The sequence below is a fragment of the Podarcis liolepis genome, assembly GCF_965112155.1.
Source record: "Podarcis liolepis genome assembly, chromosome: 2".
Lineage (NCBI taxonomy): Eukaryota > Metazoa > Chordata > Lepidosauria > Squamata > Lacertidae > Podarcis > Podarcis liolepis.
In genome coordinates, this window is record NC_139555.1 from 107,357,401 (window position 1) to 107,375,121 (window position 17,721).

At 45.1% G+C, this 17,721-nt stretch overlaps 1 protein-coding gene across 1 annotated transcript; it reads left to right on the forward strand.

Annotated features, from left to right (window-relative positions):
• Positions 1 to 16,529: 16,529 nt before the first annotated feature.
• LOC310700913 (olfactory receptor 2AK2-like) lies at positions 16,530 to 17,449 on the forward strand (the record flags this gene model as incomplete). The annotated part of the gene is made up of 1 exon (XM_083490865.1): positions 16,530 to 17,449. One exon carries the CDS (start codon positions 16,530 to 16,532, stop codon positions 17,226 to 17,228), a length of 699 nt encoding a protein of 232 aa, XP_083346991.1. The 3' UTR covers positions 17,229 to 17,449.
• Positions 17,450 to 17,721: the final 272 nt, after the last annotated feature.

Sequence of the window (17,721 nt, forward strand, 5' to 3'; positions counted from 1 at the left end):
GGAGACAGCACTTGGGGGGTCTGCTTTTCAGGGGCAAACAAGCCAAGCAACGGCTTGTGGTCAGTCATCACGGTGAAGGGCCGCCCGTACAAGAAATCATGGAATTTTTTTACTCCCTTCACGATTGCCAGCCCCTCCTTGTCTATTTGCGAGTAGTTCCGCTCGGTTGTGTTGAGTGTCTGGGAAAAGTATGCTACCGGTACCTCTCTTCCATCCGGGAGTTGGTGTCCCAGGACAGCGCCAATGCCATAGGGCGAGGCGTCGCATGCTAGCACCACCGGCAGCCGCTCGTCGAAGTGTGCCAAGACCGAGTTTGAGACAAGCAAGTCCTTGACTGCCTGGAATGCAGCCTCCTGGCGCTGGCCCCACACCCAAGGGGCCCGCTTGTCGAGGAGTCTGTGTAGGGGCTCCGCTACCGCCGCCTTGTGGGGAAGGAAGGAATGGTAAAAGTTCAATAGTCCCAAGAAGGCCTGAAATTCAGTCTTGCTCTTGGGTGCTGGGGCATCACAAATGGCCCGTACCTTGTCCCCAGTCGGGTGGACCCCTTCTGCGTCCACCATAAATCCCAGAAAGTCCACCTGAGGCACTCCTAGTAGACATTTTTCCCGCTTCACCTTGAGACCCACCGTCTGGAAAGGGTGCAGAACGGTGCGGAGGCGGTCCTCAAACTCCTCTGGTGTGGGCCTGGCAATCAACACATCATCGAAGAAGGGGGTGATGCCAGGAATCCCTTTAAGGAGCGAGTCCATTAGATTCTGGAATATGCCTGGTGCCACACTGATACCGAATTGCAGCCGCTTTACCCTGAACGCTCCTCTGTGCGTCACAATCGTTTGTGCCTCTGCTGTGGCCTCATCTACTGGCAGCTGTTGATATGCTTGGGCCAAGTCCAGCTTGCCAAAAATTTTCGACCCAGCCAGGGTGGCAAGGACATGGCTGACCACTGGCACTGGGTATGCATGGGCCGTGAGGACCTTGTTTATGGTACATTTGTAGTCTGCGCAGATGCGGACCGAACCATTAGGCTTGACGGGTGTGACGATTGGGGTTTCCCAGGGGGCATTAGGCACTGGCTCCAGCACTCCTTGCTCCACAAGCCGGTCCAATTCCTCGTCCATACGGGGTTTCAGCGTGAACGGGACCCGGCGGGCCTTGAGCCTGACCGGTCGTACTGCGGGGTCAAGCTGTAGAGCAATGGGGGGCCCGTATACTGTCCCAATTTCCCATCGAAAACCCCTGGAAATTCCTTGTATATGGCGTCCACATCCACTTGTAAGGTAGTGTGGTTCACCCCGGTGATGGCTAGCCCCAGTGGTCCAAACCATGCCAATCCCAGTAAGCTAATGTAGGGGCCCTTGACCACAAGCAAGTCCAGTTGCCGCGTCTGCCCTCGGTATTGCACCCTGAAGGTCCCCACCCCCATTGTGGGGACCTTACTTTTCTGGAAGTCCCGGAGGGTGAATGGGGCCGGCCTGAGTTTGGGTCCCCCAGTAGGACACAGTTTCCTTAAGGTCCTTGCCGAGATTATGGATAGAGTTGAACCCGTGTCAAGCTCCATGCGGCATGGGGCCCCCTCTATCTGTACCTCTACATAAATTTTCTCTACATTGGGGTGGGGCAACTGGTATACCTGGAAGTCCGTGAGCTCCGTCGAGTTGCCTTGGTGCGTTGGGCCCCGGGACCTGGGGCTCTTGGATTGGTCATCTGATGCCTGGCGTCAGGTGGGCTGAGCTTGACACACCCGGGTGATGTGTCCCGATTTTCTGCACTGCCTGCACTCTGTGTTGCGGAAACGGCAGGTCCTCCTCTCGTGACTTTCCCCACAGCTTGCGCAGTTCCCTCCTTCTTGTCGAGGCAGCTGTGGTATGTGGGCTGCTTGAGTGCGCTGCTGTACTCGGTGCACCTCCTCCCTGTCAGATTCTGAGTCGTTGGTGAGGGCTTCGTGGTGGACCCTCGGTTGGGATGGCAGGCTCGGCCGTGCCTCTTGCGTCGACCTCTTGGCAGCTTCCGTTGCCAGGGCCTCCTCCAGAGCGACCTGGAATGTTAGGTCCTTCTTAGCGTAGCGGCGTCATTGCAGCTTCTCATCCTTCAGGCCACCGACAAGGCGGCCACGAAGCATGTTCTCCAGCTCTGAGAAGTTGCAGAACCGGGCGGCTTGGCGGAGAGAGGTTACAAACCCAGTTATGGTTTCCCCAGGGGCTTGCCGCTTTGTGTAGAAGGCATTTCGACGAGCCACCACTGAGGGCTGCGGCAAAAAGTGCCCCTTCAGCTGTTCCATTATTGTTTTGTATGGAACAGTAGCGACGTCTTCAGGTGCAAGGAGAGCCCGGCCGATTTCAAACGTCTCCTCTCCGCAGATGCTGAAGAATATCGCCCTCTTCTTGGCGTCTTCTTCATCAGTGACCCCTTTGGTTTCTAGGAGGAAGGTGAAACGGGAGGCGTACGCTTCCCAGTCTCCAGGTGCTGGGTTGAACGGCGAGAAGCTGCTGTCGGTTGCCATTCTGAGTTCCTTGTGTCCCGGAGCTGAAGCCTGGATACATGGTGCGAGGCAGCGGTGCGGCAGGTGGTGGTGCTGTGTGTGGCAGTCAGCTCAGCGGGATCCCATCCTCGTCGCCAGTGAAATATACTCAGAGTCGCAAAGTGATTTCATGCTCTTTATTCAGCTCATAGTGGTGAGGAGGAATGAATGAAAGTCCCCTCAAAGTATCTGCTTTATATACATTATTTACACAGTGGGCTGCACATGATTGGCTAATTCTGGAATTCTACTGTAAGCCAATCAGGTTGTGGATTCACTTATATCTGGAGCATGATAGGGTGGTTCCTGCCAACCAATCATACTGCTGCATTGTTCTAGGACCAATCAGACTGCTGCATTCTGAATCCTATTGTTCTAGGACCAATCAGACTGCTGCAATTTGGATCCTATTGTTCAAGGACCAATCAGACTTCTTCAGTTTGGATCCTATTCAACTCAGTACATAACAAGGTTGGCATGAGCTGTGCTGGGATCCAGAGTCACGTTCACTGCGGAGAAGAGAAAAAAGAAGGAAAGAAGGATGGTTGGATTTTTTAAATTATTTTTTTATTACAGATTTTCTTGTTTTACAGAAGTATGTGTAATGTCTCTTGTAATTTTTTCCATGTAACATTTTTACAAATCCATTTCATTTGTTGAGACATTAGGGGAAGGGAAAAAAGGGGTGGAGGGGGGGAAGATGGGTGAGGGTGGGGTCGGGTGGCGATGTTTCTATTATGGTTAATGTATGTAGGGTTTGATGTCAGCGTTGCTTGTGCTGTTCACTTGTGTTCCTTTGGTGGTGAGAGAGGTTGGGGCTGGCCTAGGGTGTGGTTGTTTGTGGTTGGCTGTGGTGATCTTTGTTTTCATGTGTGAGTGGGGTGGGTGGGTGTTTTGGATCAGGTTAGCCATATTGATTTGTATGCTGTTGGTGGATTATTGTCATTGTCTTGTTGGGCTGTGTATGTGATAAAGGAGGCGTCTTCTTCTGTTTCCCCCCGTGTCAGTTTCAGTTTATTGGTTAATTTTTCTAGTAGGCTGTTTCCCATACTATTTGGTACCATTGGTCCATGCTTATCCGTGACAGGTCTCTCCAGTGTCTGGTTATGGTGTTTCTGGCTGCTGAAAGTAGGTGGGTTATGAGTTCTTTGTGGTGTAAATGGGCATTGTTGTCTTGGAAGATATTTAGTAGGGTCAATTCTGGGGTGATGTCTAATACTTGCTTAGTTATTTTACATATTTCTCGTGTGGCTGTTGTCCAGAATAGTTGGATTTTGGGGCACTCCCACCACATGTGGAGGTATGTTGTATGGTGCCAGTAGAAGCATAAACATAACCAAAGAGAGACTCACAAAACTCCCTTTCCACCGGCTTCTGGTCAGAAGGCCAGCCTTACCTACCTCACAGAGGTGTTGCGGGGATTATTATTATTATTATTATTAACAACAACAACAACAACAACAACAACAACAACAACAACAACAAAGGTATATTTGTACCGCGTCCTCCCTGGCCGGATCCAGGCTCAGGGCAGCTAACATCATAAAACTAACACAGTATACACAGTAAAACTATACACAGTATACGGTATTAAATGTGAACAATGTATGCCACCTTGAGCTTACAAAAATATGGGATTTGAATGCAATGAAATTTAAACACCTGCCTGGCGCCAGGCAAAAATGTGCCTCTTTAAGCAGGCCTTGATTTGTTTTTTTTAAAAAAATGATATTTATTACTTTTTCAACATTTCCAATACAACACTACAAACAAACAAAAGAAAAAAGAGGAAAAAAACCAGTACAAATACAATACAAAAATGCTATATAGACTAACAAAACAAACAAAAACAAACAAAAATGATTTAAAAACACCTCAAACATTTTCAATATCTTATATTTCATTCACTTATTTCCAGCGGCCTCCTCACACCTCCCTTTTTGTATTCCACTTCTATTATTTGTTTCAGCAATTCCTTTCCATCTTACTCTGTTTTCTGTTCTATAATTATCTTAGCACATTCTTGCCATACTTTTCCTTTAATTTTCTATTAATCTATTTATACTTAATTCCTTATGACTGTTGTGTATTGAGTCAAAGGATTTTATATCTGTATTATGATTGTCTGTATTTGCATTAGGGTAAAGTAACAACCTTTTGGTTCCAGAGGGTACAGCTACTATTGGTTCATTTAAGCTGCTGTATTTGGATCCTCTGTCTTATTGGTTCCCTCCAAAAGGCAGGACTGTGATTGCCTGATATTGTTCCCTCCAAAATGTATCCTTTCTTGCTAGTCCCCTGTCCCTATAAAGAAGTGTTACTAGAGAACTGTCTCCAGCATGTTATATCAAGAGAGCTGAAATCACAAACCCCACGTCACAACAACTGGTGATGAGGATGGGATCCGGAATGCTGAGGAGCGGTTAAACGCAGCCCTGCCTCAGAGTCCGGATTGCAGCTAAGAACAAGACTCACTGGCCAGCTGAGAAGACGACCCTGCCCACAGGACAATGGAGAGTCCAAGGGTATTGGAGCCCTTCCAGCCATCAGAGCCCCACACGTGGGAAGACTATGTCGAACGCTTCGAGTTCTTCGCAGAGGCTCAAGGGATCACCGATGCCAGCAAAAGAAGGGCCACATTCCTGAGCTACTGTGGGCCTGAGACCTTCAAGCTGGCCAAGGCATTGCTTGCTCCAGCGAAGCTAAGTGAGACATCTCTCAAAGATATTCTTGCCTGCTTAACAAGCCACTTGGCGCCTACTGAGACCAAGATGGCCCGGCGGATGGAGTTTCATAAGAGGCAGCAGCGTACTGGGGAGTCTGTATCTGCATTTCTAGCTGAACTGCGGAAGCTCGCTCAGCACTGCGACTTCCAAAATCTGGAAGAGACTCTCCTGGATCGGTTTGTCGGTGGTCTGAGCAGCAAGAAAGCCAGAAGACGCATCGTGGCTAAAGAAGAGGTTACCCTTGCTTCAGCCTTGAAGGAGGCCACCGCCATGGAGAATTATGAAAGAGAGGAGCTTGATGCCAGTCGCAAGGCCCCTAAGCCACAGATAGAAGTTGCACATGCCATGGACGAGCTAGAGGCTACTCCGAGCCAGAGCCCAGTCCGTGGGGTCGAGTCAGTGCGTCAGGCCTGCACAGTGCACAAAGATCACCGAGGCAGGTGCCCAGGTTGTGGCGGAAACCATGAGCGGAAGAGTTGTCGTTTCCGGGATGCTATGATGCTTGCTAGTTCCCTGTCCCTATAAATGTAGCTTTCCTCTCCCCAGACCTTAGTCTTGTTGCTTTAATATAGAAGTGTTACTAGAGAACTGTCTCCAGCATGTTATATCAAGAGAGATGAAATCACAAACCCCACGTCACAACAATGACGTTTCTACTAAAGCCATGTCCAACATTTTTCTAACATTCCTTAATTTTACAATATTTCTATAAATAGTCTTTAAACTTTTTCCAATCTTCTTCCACCGACTCTTCACCCTGGTCTCGGATCTTGCCAGTCATTTCCGCCAATTCAATATAGTCCATCAACTTTGTCTGCCATTGTCCAACACTTCAGTGTTTTCAAGAAGCAACCATTCTCTCAACCAGCAAAAAGCAGATGGTTCACAACGAAGTTTAAAGGTCTGGCAGGGCAGGTCCACCTCCTTCTTTGGCATCCATCAATATCTTAAGTTTTACTCGAGGCTTCCTGCCCTGCCAAACAACTCTAGGAGCATCCCTCTGCCACCTCCTGTAACCCTCCATCCTATCCAAAGCTTGCAATGTTTGAAACAAAAGCAACATCCCCAGCAACACAGCAGCCCTCATCCCCTCCACAGTAACTCGGCCCAACAGTAACAACTTCTGATTTGTCCATATTTCCAAATCCCCCTTCTCTTCAATCCAACATCCTTCACAGTTATCCTTAAGCAGATTCACATTTTTGGCGCCCCCAAACTTGGCCCTCCAGATGTTTTGGGACTACAACTCCCATCATCCCTAGCTAACAGGACCAGTGGTCAGGGATGATGGGAATTGTAGTCCCAAAACATCTGGAGGGCCAAGTTTGGGGATGCTTGCTCAAGAGGGTCTTGCAGGGAAGCAGGCAACCTCTCAGATATTTGGGGCCTAAGTCATTTAGAGCTTTAAACACCACCAGCAAGAACGCCTTAAATTCACCAAGAACTGGACTGGCTACCAGGGGCCGCTAGGGGCGCCTTGAAAGATGGCCGACAATACCATCTCTCCAGCTCGCACGAGGTAATTAGAGGCTGATTATGGAGAGTATATCAGTCTATCTCATCTTCCCAGGGGATGGGAAGACGCTGCCTCGCCCGCAGTTGCCCATAAACCACTCCCGAGTTTGAAAGAAGGAGGGGGTGGGGGCACTGGGTGGAAAGCCCTTGTGCGAGTTCTGGAACTCCCGGATGCTGCTTTCAGGAGTGAAACTGGCTGTGTTGCTTAAGAAGAAGAAAAATTTGGAGAAGTAAACGCACATGCTTCGAGCGAGGTCAGGAGTGTGTTATCTGCTAAATAAATCTACCATTGAGATGATGGAGCGATGGGACGGAATGAACTGAGGACTATATCAAAGAAACAAAGTTATGCCGATATGTTGAACGGAAAGGAAAGATGGGAGGAACTTTCTGCTTTTCAATATGATTTACCTAACAACACCCCCCCCCCCTTAGAAGAACCGCCACAATGACTGACAGCAAGTGAGATGGAGCCAAATATCTGCTCCCAAGTTTAAAGATCTAAACAAGTAAAGAACAAGCTTGCCCTTTACATGCAAAAGCCCTGAAATTCAGCCCATTGGGCAACTGATCATGGGGCTGGGAGGAGGGAGGTAAGGACTAGCACCTTCTCTGCCCTCCACCTCCAACAGCTACACCTGAAAGTTTCATGATGGGGTTCGATTTGAGAAGCTGAATGTTTATAAAGGCACATAGCCAATTTCTGCCACGGAAATTCTGAACAGAAACACTCTGCAGGTTCAGCCCCCAAAAGAAACTGCTCTATTGTCTCTGTGTTGGGAAATGGGAACAGATCTTGCTCATCACCAACCTTCCCTCCACAAATCAGTATCACTATGAGGCTGAACTGAGCAGCTTGCTCCAGAGTTTTAAGAGATACGTTTCTGTGGTGTAGTGGTTAAGAGCGGTGGACTCTAATCTGATGAGCTGGGTTCGCTTCCCCGCTCCTCCACATGCAGGCTGCTGGGTAACCTTGGGCCAGTCACACTTCTCTCTGGACTCTCTCAGCCCCACCTACCTCACAAGGTGTCTGTTGTGGGGGTGGAAGGGAAAGGATATTTTTAGCCACTTTGAGACTCCTTCAAGTAGAGAAAAGCAGGATATAAAAACCAACTCCATAAATAAGAATTCTATGGAAAAGGACCATCCCTGCCATGATGATGAAAACTATATGTTTGGATTTTGCTGTATTATACCAACCTGTGGAATATGAGAGTTCACAGTTTCAAAATCTATTTGGCCACAGTGGATTGACAGTCTGGACACACAAAAACCTCTGGAAGATCTTTTGAATCAATGCCTATGCGAAAGCAGTGGTACCAGTCCTTGCAGTTTCCTTCACAGTAAACCATAGTTAGGTCACCACTGGGCCTCCTGCACCCTTCCTTCAAGAAACATAGTGACCAGCAGCCTTCAAACAAGGAAGGTAAAATATCTGAGCAATAGGTTAGTGTATCCTTCCATCCCTCTGGGCATGATCGAGACACAGTAATGTGACTCTCGTTCAAGATTTGTCTCTTCTTGGGAGGAACAGCATCAATTTCCACTTGAAAATATTTGTCTTGTCCTTCAAAATAGGTTTTCCCACAGTACTGCATTATTTCTTTTGCAATCCAGGGTCTAATGGCAGCCATATCCTTTTGTATGAACTGTAATTGGGCAGCAGAAGCAATCAGATGGGCAATGGTACATGTGAAAGGACCGTAGTCACTGGAATTACCTTGCCTGGGTATATCAGTTGGTGCAAAAAATGACCAGTCTGCAAAACTATAGGGATATTTTGAATCCATCTCATATAGACATGCTAAGAAGGATGAAATTGCATCAATCACAGAGTGGTTCAATCCATGTTTGGAATCTAGATAGAACATGGTCTTCCTTTTAAAAATGATCACTATCATAGAATCATAGAGTTGGAAGAGACCACAAGGGCCATCGAGTCCAACCCCCTGCCAAGCAGGAAACACCATCAGAGCACTCCTGACATATGGTTGTCAAGCCTCTGCTTAAAGACCTCCAAAGTAGGAGACTCCACCACACTCCTTGGCAGCAAATTCCACTGTCGAACAGCTCTTACCGTCAGGAAGTTCTTCCTAATGTTTAGGTGGAATCTTCTTTCTTGTAGTTTGGATCCATTGCTCCGTGTTCACTTCTCTGGAGCACCAGAAAACAACCTTTCTCCCTCCTCTATGTGACATCCTTTTATATATTTGAACATGGCTATCATATCACCCCTTAACCTCCTCTTCTCCAGGCTAAACATGCCCAGCTCCCTTAGCCGTTCCTCATAAGGCATCGTTTCCAGGCTTTTGACCATTTTGGTTGCCCTCCTCTGGACACGTTCCAGTTTGTCAGTGTCCTTCTTGAACTGTGGTGGGAATGGGTGATTGGCAGATAGCTGAGATGAGCCTGTTGACGACTCTTAACAACTGCAATAGGTCTTACAGGAAAAGGCAAGGGGTGAGAAGGTGAGAAATGGCTGCTGAATTACAACTCATTACCAAACTTAAAACCATGGAGAGACCTGGTTTGAACAAAGACATTGGATTCTTATCTCATTATACATGACTAAGCCATTTCTCACCTTCTCACCCCTTGCCTTTTCCTGTAAGACCTATTGCAGTCGTTAAGAGTCGTCAACAGGCTCATCTCAGCTATCTGCCAATCACCCATTCCCACCATCCTTCTGAGTAATACCCCTCCCCACCTTCTCACTATATAGAAGGATCTGGCAACTTCTGTTTCAGTGTATCTGAAGAAGTGTGCATGCACACGAAAGCTCATACCAAGAACTAACTTAGTTGGTCTTTAAGGTGCTACTGGCAGGAATTTTTTTATTTTGACTGTTCCCTTTATGTACTGCCTCTTCCCTACTGCAAATCCAATGTGATCAACCATTACATGTGTGATTATCCAGCCCTTGTACAGTTGTCCTGCTCTGACAATTCTGCCTTCAATAAAGTCATATGACCCCTGCGTCCTCCTACACAGCAAAGAAGTCCATGATTATCATGGTGCACCATTTTGCACCATGGTCCCTGCCATAACGAACCCTTTTATATACAGCCTGAGGAACCGGGACGTGTTGGCGGCATTGAGAAAACTCCATGCAAAATGTGCAGTGCTCAAAATTATTTCTTAGATAAACAAATGGGCAGGTCCTGGAGGAGCCAGTGAAATCGACTTCCGGAAATACAATGGAAGGTTATGACGAAGGACAGAAGCAATGTCTGTTTATAGACTGTCCGTACTAGTCTCTCTCAGCCTCCATCCTGCCTCCTTGGCTACTCTGAAGAATCCACGTCATGCAATAGCCAAACCAATATGATCAGTTTCCACCTGTTTATTCCACACACACACACCCCGCACCTTATTTGCAGTGCTTTCCCTGTTTCCTGTGCCTTCGCTGTGCTTGTGTTTGAAGTCTAGATAAGTGTCACACTTGACACTTGAACATGTTGGGTGACATTTCGGTTGACTTTTGGGTGGGGTGGGAAATGCCTTTGCAGGCAACATTCTGAGCTTTTTCTAGCTTGTTTGGGAAGCCAGACATTTAATGATATCTAATTTGCTGCTTACCATGTTGTTGGAAATGAAACACTGGTCCGAAGACTGGGGTCCAGGGACGCCTAAAATGAAACCTGAACAAAATTGGTGAAGCAGCAAAATGTTTCTAGATACATACTGGCAAGGATGGGTGTCCAAAAACAGGCACACCCACCATTTAGTAAAACACACATTTTTATCACAAGTTCCTCCCCTCTCCTCCATTGGCTGGAGGCTCACCCCATATTGACAACTCCTATTCCTCTAAATCCAGGGACCATCACTCCTAATCGCTTTTACTCAAATAAGGCGGGGTGTTCCTATGCTTTCACACATCTACTCAAGCGATAAAGCCACCCTCTAACTACCCTTTAGGCATGCATAAGATATGCCCTGCCCAAGCTTGCTGAGGTGTCCTGATAAACCATAGCCTAACAGCAATCCGCCCTGTTTTTGGGCATTCTAACCACAAGCCAGTAAAGATAAGCCTCTAAGTGAGTCTGTGGTTTCTTAGCTGTTGCAGCCATCTACTCAGAAGCTGTAACTGTTTGAGGCCTTATGACCTCTTATGATTTTATGAAAGGCGACATTTTTATTCCTTAGACATGTGCACCTACCAATGCCCAGAGTTTTCAGAGATTTTCTGCAAGCATGTGCCTGTGTACTTCTAGTGTCATGCTCTCCTTCTCAGAAGCCACTTTTGACTCAAGTTTCATACTCTCCATAATGTCTGCTGCAACTAGAACTAAGAAATGATGAGATTTCTCTTTTTATCTATGATGTAGGAACAGTAAATATTGATGCTTACATGGAGACACAAAAACTCGTCCTCGTAAGTGTAATTCTTATTTATTTGGATAGGTAGGATGGTCATTCTACCTTCACAATTAGCTAGGGGATTCATTAGCATTAGCAAAGGGAGAAAGGATAGCAAAAGGAAGATTTCCAACCCCTTTTTGTGGGTCATCCACCCAAGCTGAATGTGGAATGATTCATGACAGGGGGGGGGGAGTCCCTTTTCACACAGCACAGCTTTATGCAGTTTAAATTGCTACCACAACATGTAGTGATGACCACCAACTTGGACGACTTCAGAAATTCACAGAGGGTTTGAGGGCTTGTCCAAATATCTGCTTGTCCCATGTTTAGAAAGCAGTGGTGTAGCATTGTGGTGGGGGCACAGCCAGATGGGCGGGGTATAAATTTTTTTATTATTATTATTATTATTATTATTATTATTATTATTATTATTAGTTGCCCCAGTTGCAAAATTGTTAGGGAGGTGCAAAATTTCAACACCCCGTATTGCCTCCATACGTATGCATGTTTCCATTGCTGGGCTTCTTTGAAAACAGCTTCTAAATGCAAACCAGGAAGTGACCTCTCCTGACAGCAGAACAAATCTCTGTGACTGTGATCCCTTGGGTCTCCATTCCCCACCCCCTTTGTGTGGCCCTGAGAGCTGGCAACCCACGCTACGCCACTGCTAGAAAGCATGGGTCTGAGCAGTTTTCTGCTTGCCCTGTGCTTTCTAGGCATGGGGCTGGGCAGTTTGCCTTTGCCCCACTGCTTTCCCTGTGCCCGTTGTTGTTCAACATATTTGTAAATGACTTGGATGAAGGAATTGAGGGGATGCTCATCAAATTTGTAGATGACCCCAAACTGGAAGGGGTAGCTAATGCCGTAGAAGACACAATCGGGATACAAGATGACATTAATAGGTTGGAGAACCGCGCCCAATCTAGCGAACTGAATTTCATAAGGGACAAATGCAAGGTTCTGCGATTAGGCAGGCAGAGTCAGCTGTACCAATATAAGATGGGGGACACCTAGCCAGGAGTATATGTGAAAGGGATCTAGGGGTCTTAGTAGACCCATAATATAATAAAGCCTTACGAGGAACAGTTTGGGAGCTGGGTATGTTTAGTCTGGAAAAGAGGAAACTGAGAGGAGATATGGTAGCCATTTTCAAATATGTCAAGCATTGCCACATGGAAGAAGGAACCAACTTGTTTTCTCTTGCTCCAGAGAGTAGGATCCGGATCAGTGGCTTCAAGTTACGGAAAGGAGACTCCAACTAAACATCAGAAAGAACTTTCTGACAATAAGAGCTGTTCGACAGTGGAACAGGCTCCCATGACAGGTGATGGACTCTCCTTCCTTGTAGGTTTTTAAGCAGAGTTTGGATGGTCATCTATCATGGATGCTTTAGCTGGGATTTCTGCATTGCAGGGGGTTAGACTAGAGGACCCTTGAGGTCCATTCCATCTTCCAAATGATAGAATTTTAACTGTTGTTTTGGCCCAGCCCACCACTGGCATGCAACCCTTAAAAGGTAGGTTGCAAGTCTTCCTAGTCTGCCCAATGCCATAAAACCAAAAGGGTAAAAGGTAAAGGACCCCTGGACAGTTAAGTCCAGTCAAAGATGACTATGGAGTTGTGGTGTTTATCTTGCTTTCAGGCTGAGGGAACCGGCGTTTGTCCACAGACAGCTTTGCAGGTCATGTGGCCAGCATGACTCAACCACTTCTGGCGCAAGTGGACACAGTGACGGAAACCAGACCGCACAGAAATGCTGTTTACCTTCCCACCACAGAGGTACCTATTTATCTCCTTGCACTGGCATGCTTCCGAACTGCTAGGTTGGCAGGAGCTGGCTCAGAGCAACGGGATTCGAACCACCGACCTTCCAATTGGCAAGCCCAAGGGGCTCCGTGGTTTAGACCACAGCGCCACCCGCATCCCAGAACCATAAGGAGAACCCTGTTGGCTCAGCCTTTTTAGTTGAGCATCCTGTTTTCACATTGCCCAGCACCCCATGTCTGTGAGGAGCCCATAAATAGGACCTCACCACTGAACATTTGAATCTTCTTCTTTTTTTATTGTTCAATAGAAGGGTGGGAGCATGAATCCTCATCCACAACAACATTATAAAATACTGTGCAAGAAAGTTACAGCAACTTTGGGATGTGAGTTGTAGGAAGTTTTCACTTTTGAACTGCATTAAAGTTTGGTAACAATTAAAATCTTGGACTCGGAGCCAAATTCCCTAAAGATGGAGTTGGCTGAACATTTCTCCATTGGGATGAGAAATACTGGTTCTGGTTTGAATGTTTCAAAATCAAAAGGCACCTATCTTTTTCCTGTCTCTAGAAACAGGGAGCCAGTGGAGCTAAGCAAACATTTTGCTGTAAGTGTAGCTTAGGATATTTTCCGACTTATGCATGTTGCTTTATAAGAGAGTATGAATTGGTTTTGTTTATTGTTTGGAATTTTAAAAATCAAGCATGTTAAAGGGAAGCAAAGGCACATGGAGCTCTGCAGCCATGAATATAGGTCAGGGCATCCCTCCCCACTACTTTTGAATATAAAATGAATGTTAACCTTTCTCATCAATGAAGAAGACATGTCTCTTTTTCACATAGAATATAGGAGAAATTATTTTTGCAGTAGAAGAAGAGTTGTCACCCCTTTAAATTTGGAGAGGTATAGCAGTAGTAACGATTGAAAAAGATTTAATTATAACACAACAGAAGCATGAATGTTTTTCAACGGAGCCTGTGCAATTATATTTCATTTTAAGAAACTAATTTTTCTCCCTTCTTGCTGTTGTAAACAGAAGCGGTCGGCACAGGTATGTAATTCTTAACTTTTGTAGAAGTCATAGTTACTTTGGATTGCATCAAGCCCCATAGCCCCATGGAATTTAATGGACCTAAGTTAGTCCTGGCCATTAATTTCAATGGGGCTACTCTGGATGCAATCTTTTGAAGTGTGATGGTCCATCATGTTAATTCACTTATTTTTACTCAACAATTGTAAGCATATGGTTAATGCAAGAATATAATCAAACAAGAAAATGTATGTATGTATGTATGTATGTATGTATGTATGTATGTATGTATGTATGTATGTATTTATTTATTTAGTGTATTTTAGTTAATTTATATCCTGCCTTACCCTCCAGGAATGGCCAAGGGATTAAAAAGAGAGCGAGATAAATACAAATTAGGGATTGGTTTATTTCATTTCATTTCATTTCATTTGCATTAAAATTAATTCACACTTCCAAAACCACTATGCAAATTGAAACACAGCTGTCTTTCATCTTTTGCCAACCAACGTGTAAGGACAATTGCTTGCAAAAATGTGTATTATTAGGAGAAACAAGCACTAAATGGCACCTGAATTTTCATGAGTATTAAAAAAAATATTATTAATTGCAAATTGCTGTGGGAATGTCGAGAAATGAATTTAAGATTGGAAAAATGAGAAAACGTAACTGTTTATCATATCAGTGAAAAGCGATTTGGATTGGATTGGACCATATCAGTGACAGCTCCACACACCTATTTTCAGAATTTTGCATTAGATAAAACGTAAAATGTATAGATTTAGAATGTGTAAGAATCTGTGTTTTCTAGGAACTTTGGAAATGTACATTTTAATGTCAGGGTAACAAAATCCATTTGAATGTTTTGCTAATGTTTTCAAAGAGTTCAGTCATGAAGACATATAGACTAGCAGAGTAAGATTCTGGCATCTTTGCCTTACATCCTAATAGCCATTAAATTAAGCAACATTTATTATCATTGCATTCTTCCTGTACATGTGCTATCTTTAATTCTGGCTCACTATTTAAGGCTCTGTGAATGGTGAAGATTATTGTCTTCTTCAAATACCGAAAAGCTCTGTTCAGATAAATTTTTTGCTGACAGTTGTCACTATTTTGCAATCACACACACGATCACATCAAGATGGTGATCTGTCTTTAGTTTCTTGCAGTGTTTTCCTGCAATGAGGTGCCTTTTGTTTTGTTTCCAATGTCATCCACATTAATAACATAGACAGGATGAAAAGATAGATGCAAACTGAAGGAAATGATTGTTGAGACAAGTACAGTGGTACCTCAGGTTAAGTACTTAATTCGTTCTGGAGGTCCGTACTTAACCTGAAACTGTTCTTAACCTGAAGCACCACTTTAGCTAATGGGGCCTCCTGCTGCCGCTGCGCCACCGGAGCACGATTTCTGTTCTCATCCTGAAGCAAAGTTCTTAACCTGAAGCACTATTTCTGGGTTAGCGGAGTCTGTAACCTGAAGCGTATGTAACCTGAGGTACCACTGTAATAAATTCTCCAGTTTGGAAGTTAATTTTAGAAATTCACCTTTTTGAACCAGAAATCAGGTAGTGTCTAAATATGGAGCAGACCGGATAAATAATAAAAGAGTAGAAACTGAGAAATATTTTCAGTCCTAAGAATTTACTTGCAGTCATGAAAACATGCTATTTGACTGAATTGCCTACCCATCTGTTATTAGCAGTAATATTTATATAATGCTTGATACCAAAATAGGCTTCTAAGCGGTTTACATGTATGAAAATAGGATTGGAGCACTTTCAAGAAACCTGCTTATTGAGCATTTATCCAACTTTGAGGGCCAATTAAATGAGATTGCATTATATTACACTTTCCCATCCATTTCCCCACCTTCTGTTGCCCAGAGGGGGACGGCTGCAGGGGGGACGGACAGGAGTAGGTTTGTTGCACCAAAGAACCCAATCCACATTAACTGAGAAACCCGAATTTGCTGCTATGCCGTTGAATCCCACAAGCAAAGTAGTGAGAATCTAGATGCACCCAGAGAGACCTCTAACATATTGGGCAGTATATGGACTTTAATGCATTCAATAGAACTTCCTCTTCCCTCCAGCTGTCCCACTGAACCCTCAAAATCTCAGCTGGAGGATTGGGAACCCCTAAATATTTTGGGGGGACTCATGGGGGGAGTAGAGAAGAGGAGGTCTTGTTGCACCAGCAGAACTACGTGTGCAGAGCATTGGACACAATCCATTATGTTAAAAACTACTCTCCTTTTTGTTGTTTATGTTATGTGTACAGTGGATTCAAGCCTACAATTTGGCACACCACTTCTCACAAGTCTTCTCCTTGAGTCTACAGGTGAATTTTGGGCAAATGAAGGAGGGATGGTAGAGGGGAATTCAACATCATGGACCGTGTTCCTTCTTGTTGGACTTCAGCATCAAAGGTCACCTATGGTTTTCCTTGGTGTGATCCTCTTCATGTTCATAGTAGCTCTGGTGGGGAACAGCCTCCTTCTTTTTCTGATCAAGACAGACTCTGGTCTGCAGACCCCAATGTATTTTTTCCTCAGCCAACTAGCCTTCATGGACCTCTGCCAAGTTCTCTCAATTGTTCCCCAAATGGCAGTGAATTTTTTAACCCAGAGCTACAGCATTTCCCTCTATGGTTGTGTCGTGCAGATCTCTGTCATACTGCTATTGGGTGGGACAGAGTGCCTCATCCTGGCAACCATGTCATATGACAGGTATGTGGCTATCTGCAGACCACTGCAATATCCGGTTCTCATGAGGAGCAAAATCTGCAACATCATGTCAGTTGCTGCCTGGTTTTGGTCTTCTGTGCAGGCCTTGACCTGTTCCCTTTATGTACTGCCTCTTCCCTACTGCAAGTCCAATGTGATCAACCATTACATGTGTGATTATCCAGCCCTTGTACAGTTGTCCTGCTCTGACAATTCTGCCTTCAATAAAGTCATATATTTTGGGGATTTCCTAGTTTTTCTCATCCCCATCTCAGTCATCCTGGCTTCCTACATAGCCATCCTACTTCAAGTTCTCAGAGCACACTCCTCTGGAAGTAGCCACAAGGCCTTGGGGACCTGCTTGTCCCATCTGTGTGTGGTTGGGATCTTCTACGTTACGGCCATTTTGACATACATGACACCTGCCGCTTCCTATTCAGCACAAAGGGCCATGATAAACGCTGTGTTTTTTACCATTGCGCCTGCCATGATGAACCCTTTCATATACAGCCTGAGGAACCGGGACGTCTTAGCAGCACTGAGAAAACTCTTTGCAAGATGCACAATGTGTCAATGATTTCAGCAGGAAACAGAATGGCAGGTACTCTCTCTTTGGAATTTATCAAGGGGCTGAAATTTAGCTGGAGGGAACTTAAGTGAGAGATACCAAATTTGTCAAAGGATGCTTCAGATGGGCGTATTATTGTGGGATTCTTGCTACTCAAGAGTGAACAGAGTCTGGAAACAAGAGTCTGCTTTAATTAAATTGTTTTTAGTTGTTGTCATTCTTCATGTTGTTTTACTGTAAAACCACTTGGAAATATTTTATGGGGCATCATTTGTAAATCGAATCAACTACTAAGTAAATGAATAACACAGGTTTTCAACAGTGCCCATTTGGTTTTTTTGGCATTGAAATGTGTAGCTATTTTCGTCACCCCATTTAATTCGGATTTATTTTCTCTGAGGAAAATCATATGTATGTCTATGGGGGGGGGGGAGGTGAATGCGTGCATAATGTGTCGAACAACCCCTTAATAACCTGATTTCATGACTGCTGTAACTTTTAT